Raw genomic sequence first — 9,146 nt, 5'->3', positions numbered from 1 at the left:
AAAAAAAAAAAAAAAAAGGAAAAAAAGAGGAGATAGAGAATAAAAAGAAGAAAGGGAGGAAAGGAGGAGAAAAATAGATGAAAAAGAAGAAAGGACGTACGTACAGAGAATATGCACTATTCATAACACTTCATTTATCAATGTTTTTGTTATTTTACAATATTTACCATTACTCCTTTTCATTTTTCTATATGGACTCCAACTCATCACTTTTAAAAGAGCAATAATAATAATAATAATAATAAATCACGTTTTATCTTTTCTTAAAAATTGGGTTACACATTTTTTTTAGCACTATTGACTATGTTACATAATTACTTTCTCAACTTATTGAAACACAAAGAGTCAACATTGTGGGCTCGAATCTATGACCTCCCAAATCAATTTGTGTCACTAGACCACAAGGTCATCAACAAACTCAAATATCCTTTAGGTGACAAAAAATATAATTTATGAAAACGAAAAAGTCCACCTCATCTTTCCCCTCATTATGGCCTTGTTTGGTAAATAATTAGCTTATTAGCCAATTTTGGCCTATTTGACCATTATTAGTTGTTTGACTTTGTTAAAAAATAATATAAGTGTTTGGTTAATAAACTTTTTGTAAATCTAAAATACTAAATTTCAAAAGGCTACTCAAACAGCTAACAAAATCATTTAACAGCCATTTACCAAACAAGCCCTATACCTTCTAACCCAATCAGCTAACAACATCATCTAACAGTCATTTACCAAAACATGGCCTATATGTTATTCTGGGTTCGAATCCGACAAGCTAGTCTGTTAAGTGTTCATACATTTTAATTTTCTGTCCAATTTTTAAGTAGATAGAAATTTTCTAGCCTTTGTTTTCCTTACTCACATAGGGAGACATACAAAAAGTTGATGAAAGATTTGTATCCAAAAACCCTCCAATTTTGGTGGACAAAAATAGGGGTATTCTAGCTGTGAAAGCATGCATAGAGATATGCTTAGAGACAAGATGTGAGAGTAATAGAGGCGGCATTAGTACGTTTAGAGAAACTAACTAACATATATAATTACGTTAGTTGTTAATTACGTACGTAAGTACCTGGCAGTCGCGGCTGTCTTAATTATGTTTTGGGCGGGCATGCATGGCTGATGTCTGTGTATTTCTGCTGTCCTTTTGCTGGTCGATCGATCTGAGTAAAATAGATTACAGGAAATGCAATTCATTAAACTGTGTTACATACAATACATGCATGAATGAAAAACACGTATGGATGGGAAGACAAAAATAGACATATATATGACATACATAGTGTTTAGCCGATGGAGAGAAGAGAAGAGGCAGATCTGATCTGATAAGCAAATGTGAAATTGGTATATATGTAGTTGAGTGAACAAGCTAAGCCTGGTTATATGAAATGATATGATGTTCATATATGCCAGGCCAGCACTCTTGAGAAAAAACATATAATATAATATTGTCTAATAATTGGCCATTTTCTGTGGCATATCAGCTGTAAAATATAATGCCCCAAGGATATGGTGGGTTTTTGTATTTATAAATGGCCGGGCGGGCCCCACTTGGTTTTGCATGGGTAGTCTAGTCTCCAAATTTCCAAAAAAGTAGTAAAGTAGTAGACTAGTACTAGCTAGTAGTGCTCAAGTTTCTACTACTTTTATTTGGTCTGAGTTGGCAACTGCATGCATGTCTTTTGTGATTGGCCTTAATGATTTTGTGTTTTCTTTCATATCCACCCAATTAGATTTAATGTCTAGTCCCATTCTTACATGTATGTATAATTTGTGAGCTATTACACAAGAACAAAGTTTATTTAGTGCATGCACATTTTATAATATATAATGACTATATGTTTCTTTCATTATCTAATAAATTCAAAATAAAAGAATTACACGTACAACATGATGACTATGAGACTCCCATTAGTAATTCCAAGAGGACTACTCCAATGAGACTCACTTCACTCCTTTGGTTCAATAAAATCTGCCACCTTCAGGCTCATTATGTTTTCTTGATCAACTTAGACCACGTGTTTTAATTTTGGTCTGATGTCTGAAAATATCCTACTCAAACAAAATTAACATTATTTAATAGAATTTTTTGAAGTACGTAGTCTGTGACCTGATCTGAGCAGAGCAAATGGCATCATCATATCATTATTATTCATCACTACAGTAAAGTTGCAGGCAGCTATGGTCAGCGTTCATCTTCAATTCCATGTATAGAAAGGATCCCATGTGTTTCACGTTGCTTTCTTTTCATTGTTGGAATTAAAAGATTCTCATCTATCGTGCCGGCCGGAAAATAAAGATTAGATTCTTAAATTAATTAATTTGTTGTACGTGGACGCTTTAATCATCATATCCATCCCACTTATATTGCAGAGAATATTAGCTCAAATTAAAGGATCGGAGGAGAGATATTTTACGTACAAACATCAAAACATCGTAGGGCATCCTGGGAGAAAAAAAGATTGGCACGGAGCTATCTAGCTTTATTTTGTGGCAACCAAAGAGCACTTATACGATGAATAATGATTATCATATCCTTACAACTGTAATCCACCATTTGGAGCAGTACGTACTTTATTGGAATATCTCAACTAAAAGCCTAAGATTCGAACCCATGACCTTTTGCATGGCTCTGATACCAAATTAAAACATGTGCTCCATCTCAACTAAAAACCTAAGCTGATAGTTGGACTGCACATATTATATTTATGCTCACAATTGGCGCTAGCTCTCTGTACAGCACTCACTAATCTGTGGCCTGCAGATTATATGCGAGTATCTTCTCTTCAGTACGCAGTACGCCTTCTTCAACTTGAATTGTTGAAAATTCTGCCTTTATAATTCACTCAATGGACCATACAGGGTTAGTTGCATGCATGAAGGAATCACCACTCACCAGTCTCCATCACTTTATCACTGCTTTTTCTTACATCAAATAAAGTTACATAAATTAAAGCTGAAAACATCATATCGATGACCAAGACCCAAACAATAAATTAATCTTGTTTCTGGATTGGTCTTTCTTTATTGATTGTTATTTCTAGGGTTTGCACATCCCATATCTAGGATCATTATTGTTGGTTTTATGAATAATTATTCGACGCTGACTACCACAACTGATAAAAAATAATGTGTGTGTGTGTATATATATATATATATATATTTTGCAAAGAAAATTTGGAAATAAGTAGAAAAAACTTTTGAAATCCTTACAAGTCCTTTTCGATCTCAAGATATTTATGATGCTCAATCAACTAATTAAGGTACTCCACCTGAATTAAAAAAGTAAATTCCAAATCTTGGACATTAGTTACAAATTGATCTCTTAAAACACAAGAAAGGTAATCTCTTTGAAAGTTTAGGAACACTTTTACAAAATAGATTTTGATCTCACTATCTCTCTCTATTGTAACCTAACTCTAATACTACTCCTAACTCCTAAGTGAAATTCTCTCCTCTCAATACTTCCTAGCTCTCATTTTCTCAGTATATAATATTTTGGGAATTGAATGCATGGAATTTGGAGGGAAAATTATACGGTAGACTAGGGATAAATATTCATTTTTAGTATAATGAAAGTTCAATTTTTAATATATATACTATAGGTTATTTTAGGTAATATAATAAGAATGGACCTTAAAAAATGAACTTGTAATACATTAAAAATGAAATTTCAGCATACTAAAAATGAACTTGGGCAAATTATTGCATGGACCATGGTCTACACAGCTGTGTGGACCAAAAATAAAAAGTACATTATTTTTATCCTGAAGGTACATTATTTTTGTACTGTAGGTACATTATTTGATAGTATATATCAAATAATGTACCTACAGTACAAAAATAATGTACCCTAAAATAATGTACCTACAGTACAAAAATAATGTACCTTCAGTACAAAAATAATGTACATTTTATTTTTGGTCCACAATGGTCCATGCAATAATGATTGATGAACTTGTATATCATAATCAACCTTATAATGTAAATCATAGTCCACATACAAATAATTAGAGAAAGAGTTGTTCAACCTTTCTTTATTAGTGGGATACATTTAACGATTTTTGGGGACTGGCCCAATTTCTAATTTTGTGAGGCCAAGTTCTTGTGTATTCAAAATGTTAACGAGGCCCAAAATATTACCAACAAGTATTACCTCGATTGATGGCGTCTCATAATCATTCAGATTCAATATTGACATATTGCAATATATATATCCGGCCTTTTTGAAGTTTTCTTTTACAACAGACCAGCACTATACTCCTTCATTTCCTTGTGTTTATCTTCTTCTTTTTTTTAGTCAAAGATAATTTTATTGATAATTAAAACTTGAGGATAACCTTATGGTTTAGTGACACCCAGTTGCATCTTCATGTAGAAGGAGGTGGGTTCGAGCTTCAGTCACACTTATACGAATCAACAGATAAATTATTTCTAACAATTTTATGTTAACATGCTTGTCTTTTGAAAATAAATTATCAAGTGAGTTGATGTAGTAGTATTACCCATTTTTAAAAGCATTAGATTGTGGATTCCTTTGGATGGAAATCCTTTTTTAAATACATCTAGCTAGCTAAAGGGATGTATGAAAGTGTGATAGAATTTGACCTCAACTCGTTTTATTAGTTGAACAATTAAGTTTACTATTTAAAAAGAAATATAAGTTACATCATAAATAGAAATATTGTGAATAAATTTGAAGTGAATCCAAAAATAACATCAATAATACTAATCCCCATGCATGAGCTAATTATACCAGGGTCCACCCAAGCTTAATCATGCTGCTTTAATTGATTACCCTATCCTAATTACCTCCCTCTGTGAAACTGGTTCCAGCTGTTTGGTATGATACTCATTCATCACTAAAAACCATGTTTATGCCCAAAAACAATAGTGGAGTAAGTAAAATATGAATGATACGATTTATCTTCTTTTTTTTTTTTCTTTTTTTTTTGTGAGTTAAACAAATGAATATTGGCTTTCATAAAAATCCAAAGAGGTATAAGAGGCAGGTCAACAAAATAGGAGATATAGGCCATTTAACCTTTAGAATATGGCATACAAGTTGGAATGCAATTATTATGTTTCGGCACAAAATTAGGGAGAAAATCGTGAAATCAAGAATAGTTGTATTAATGAAGACCATAACAATTTTCAAGAAAGGTAATTAACATGGTGATCCAATAATTAATACAACTAAGATAGAGCAGCAGAAAAAAAAAATAAGAAAAGCAAAAAATAAAAATAAAAAAATCATGTAGATCTTTTACGTGCCCAATTAGCGCGTGGAGTGCACATGAATTGTTATTAAAAAAGTTTGATTAAATTCATGGGTTGTTAGACTTGAGTATTGAAAGTTCAAGTCCCCACTTGGTTCGTTGCTAAAATCACTCGAACTTGAGACATAGTAAGTGAGTTAAATTAAGATATTTACTTAGTCAAACTCACATAATTTATGAATAAATTTTGTTGGCATGCATTTACATCCCTAGCTAGCTAAGTTGAGCAATAGAGAATTGGATTTTTTTTGGTGTTTGTTTGTTTTAGGAGTTTGTAAACCATATAGTTGGCCTACCACAAAAGCAATAATGATGATGCTTCATTTTCATGAGATGACTCAGCCGTCTGCAATTCTGTATATATTTGGCTTTACACTCACAGTTGGTATGGGCATATGCATACCATACCTATCTACTCTCATTACACCAACGCTCAACAGACACTGTACTCTCTGCTTATGAAAATGATAAACGTGATGCATGGCAGCTAACTTCTCACTAAAAACCTGATGTTATATATCCCATATAAAATGTCCTCCTTTCGTATGTTACTTGGAACCTTTGATTGTACTAGACTTCACAGAACGAGAATAATACTATTATAATTGAATAAGATTATAAAGATGACAAAATACTCTTTTATAAAATATTAAAAGCTTCTAATTAAATTTAAAAAGACCTGCTTTCAAAAAAAAAAAATTTAAAAAGACCCACTTCATATTTTCCATGTATGTAAATAAAATGTGTGAAATCTATGGAGAATGCCCTACCAAATAAAATCCCTTTGTTTATTTAAGCATTGGAATGATAAGAGGGGCCAGGTAGTTGAGCTTTTCATTTTTATCACGGGGCGGGGCCCCCTCTGCTTTCCTTCACAGATCCCATAAAGACTAAGATAGCCTACTCCTCTACTGTATTTTTTCAGGAATTTATTGATACTGGGACCCTCTATTTACTCACGTACCGCACAGTATCTTTAATTAATCTTTTTATCACTTCGTTTCACCTACTTTCTTTTTTTTTTTTTCCTTAGTCATCTCGAACTGTTCACCCATTTTGACCCTCTTTATCTACCTCTAATGTCGTAGTGACACATGAGGTGTCATTTTGTTATCTAATAAAATTTAATGTACATTCGGCGACTAATTATGCAACATGAAAAAGTTGGTAAAAGAATATCAATAACTCAATATAAATTGTATAGCCAAAGTAGGGAGATTATATATATCTTTTGTGTATGTCCCCATTTAGTCATGTTTACTAAATATTTTTGAGAGAAAAAGAGTATACAAGAAAAAATAAGTAAACCTATTGTATTGTTATGAGAAAATATATTATTATTATTATTATTAATGGTCAAACCTTATAATAATAGCGTAAAACAAATACATATATTAATGGACACGTAGTACATTGCATATTTTACACGGGCTACAATATAATCGAGAGCTGATACAAAATTACGTCGTAACACACGCTTTTATGCTTCTTTAATTTATACATACATGTGTAATTCACACCGTACCCCTTGCCGGCAGGTCCATATTTCAGAATTGATCTGATCGGGATAACGTGACTAGTGGCGGTGGTGAAGGCACTCGACGGGAGGAACGGGGAACCTAGCGGTGTCGGTGCAATAATTGTAGACCATATGGTTTGCGTGAGTCCACATGAGCTGGTGGCTCTGGTGGACTGTGAGGGCGGAAAATGTGGGGTCGTTCCACCAGTGCCGCCGCTTCTCGCCGTTGTTGCTATTACTGCACCGCCTCATGTTCTCGGCGGCCGCCACCGTGGCCACGCACTCGCAAGCGTCAATCTCAAATCCCTTGTAGGAGGCAACGAAGGGCGCGTGGCTCCAGTCGGTCTTCACCCTCCCACCTTGTGTGGCCCAATCGTCGGCGTTCCAAATTGAGCTGTACACGCCCATGGCTTGGTCCCTTGGGAACGGTAGACCCTTATGCTCCATGTTCGTGTGCACTCGAATTGGTATGTCATCAACTAGGAATCTGCATGACACGTTGAAAACACTTCAATTCATTGACTGACTTAAACTAAGAAAGTTATAGTTATTAAGTTAATGGCTGTCATTGTCTACAAAAACTAGATTTGAACTTACACTACGCGGTGTTGAGTCCAAAAGATGGAGTAACGATGGAAGTCCTTGGATGGGTCAAACCACAAGCTGAATCTTTGCTCTCTATTGCCCACACCATTGACGTAGACATTGGTCTGGAGAAGATAAGGTTCACCGGTAGTGTTACCCAGGAACTCGAAATCAAATTCATGATGTTTTGGACCATCCGACGACATCTGCAACATTTCAACAAACATTAACAGTACGTAAAAGGATATGTCTGCAACTAGTAAAGTTGACATGCAAAGCAATTATGCATTATTCAAAGTAAAGCCAAACAAAAAAGTAAAGAATGACTTTTGGTGGACGTTGAATTGATGCTGATGACATGAAGGCCCGAATTGATTAAATTATTAATCTACTAAAAACTAAGACATATCAGATTAATTAGATCATGATAGATAGTGAGAGTTAAATTATACCTAATATAGTGGACTCAGACATTAGATACTAGTCTTTATTTAATGGACTAGTGAGTCACCATAAGTACCAACACACTAGATACTAGTCCTGCCAGCAGTGAAGCACAATACAGTCATTAACTTTTTTTTTTATTTGAATATATTCATTATTAATTTATTAGATAATGATTGTGGCCATGTAATAATAAATTTGTTTTTCTGAGTGATCGCCACGTCATGATGAACAGGTGGCAAGGAACCAAGAAGCTCACATAAAAGGCAGTAACAGTGCCAGCAGAGTCACCCTCTACAAGCTTGATCTGAGCGGTGATTTTCCCAAACATGTATTTGCTCTTGGAAGAGAAACCAGCACCTGCAAATTCCAACCATTATATTACAATAAAGCTTCTAAATTGATAAATTAATGTGAAAATGATATGATGATGGGAGAGATTGAATGAATTGAAGTACCAGAATTGGTATCCAGCTTCATCCTGAGAACCTCTCCTTCGTAGAGAAAATGATCCAGAGCCCAACTCGGTTGAAAGAACTCATCAAATCTTGAGGTTGATGATGATGAGCTCATCACCAGACCCGCCATCACAAAAACCACACAAACACCCATTAACGTTGGAAAAGAGAAAGGGGCCATTTTTCGCATGTAAAAAATGTGGTATGAATTTCAGAGAGAAAGTGCACTGTGAAGCCAATCTGCAAAAGATGTGAAGAGTGTGGTGGCTTTTATAGCCAGCCAGATGGAGAGATGGGAATGCAGAGTGCCACGTTGTTCATGTAGGTACAGGTCACGGGTTCGAGTCTCATCAGGAATAAAATATGATTAACACTAACAGGTGATGGAGGAGGAAGTCCAATAATTATTGGCCGAGACTGGTAAAGAGTCAAGTCCAACATCATGTCTCTACAAAATTTGACAGGATGATGTAATGAAATAAAGTTATACTTTCGCTACGAGCTATAACTTTTGTTATAGTGATAAACGCTTGGATCTTAACAAATTTCAATCAAAATTTTTTAATTTTAATTTGATAAGTACAATTTAATTTACTTTTTGAAGTGATTCTAGATTTCTATTGTCATCTAACTTAATATCTTCATTTATTAAAAATTTGATCAAATGTGTGTCAGTAAAAAATATATAAGTGTCAGTATATTTCACTCTCAAATTTAGCACACAACAATTACTTTACTTTTATGGGAAAATAAATTATTCACTATAAAATTAAATATTATAGCCGTTGTGAAATTTTGATTACCTGGATTAAAGTCGATGGACCGGCCCCATTAGTCGGTGCCAGTCAATAGGTGTAAAAA

General features: G+C 34.1%; 2 protein-coding genes across 3 annotated transcripts in view; both read right to left on the bottom strand.

The window, feature by feature from the left end:
* LOC116010188 (disease resistance RPP13-like protein 4) overlaps positions 1-1,482 on the bottom strand; it is a 6,173-nt gene extending 4,691 nt beyond the window's left edge. Inside the window, exons 1-2 of one of the 2 annotated variants that reach the window (XM_031249474.1) lie at positions 1,280-1,482; positions 1,065-1,163 (exon numbers count right to left, since the gene is read on the bottom strand). The gene's annotated coding sequence lies outside the window, so the exon portion shown is untranslated. The remainder of the gene's footprint in view (positions 1-1,064; positions 1,164-1,279) is intronic. The other variant, XM_031249473.1, reaches the window with a different exon arrangement.
* A 5,113-nt stretch (positions 1,483-6,595) lies between these two features.
* LOC116007603 (xyloglucan endotransglucosylase/hydrolase protein 9-like) lies at positions 6,596-8,515 on the bottom strand. Its single transcript, XM_031248324.1, has 4 exons — positions 8,286-8,515; positions 8,087-8,187; positions 7,396-7,589; positions 6,596-7,285 (listed from the first exon to the last, which is right to left on the bottom strand). Exons 1-4 carry the CDS (start codon positions 8,473-8,475, stop codon positions 6,856-6,858), a joined length of 915 nt encoding a protein of 304 aa, XP_031104184.1. The 5' UTR covers positions 8,476-8,515; the 3' UTR covers positions 6,596-6,855.
* Positions 8,516-9,146: the final 631 nt, after the last annotated feature.

Source organism: Ipomoea triloba, chromosome 2 (genome assembly GCF_003576645.1).
Source record: "Ipomoea triloba cultivar NCNSP0323 chromosome 2, ASM357664v1".
Lineage (NCBI taxonomy): Eukaryota > Viridiplantae > Streptophyta > Magnoliopsida > Solanales > Convolvulaceae > Ipomoea > Ipomoea triloba.
Note: the sequence above shows the minus strand (reverse complement) of the source record. Positions and strands in the feature narration are given on the sequence as shown.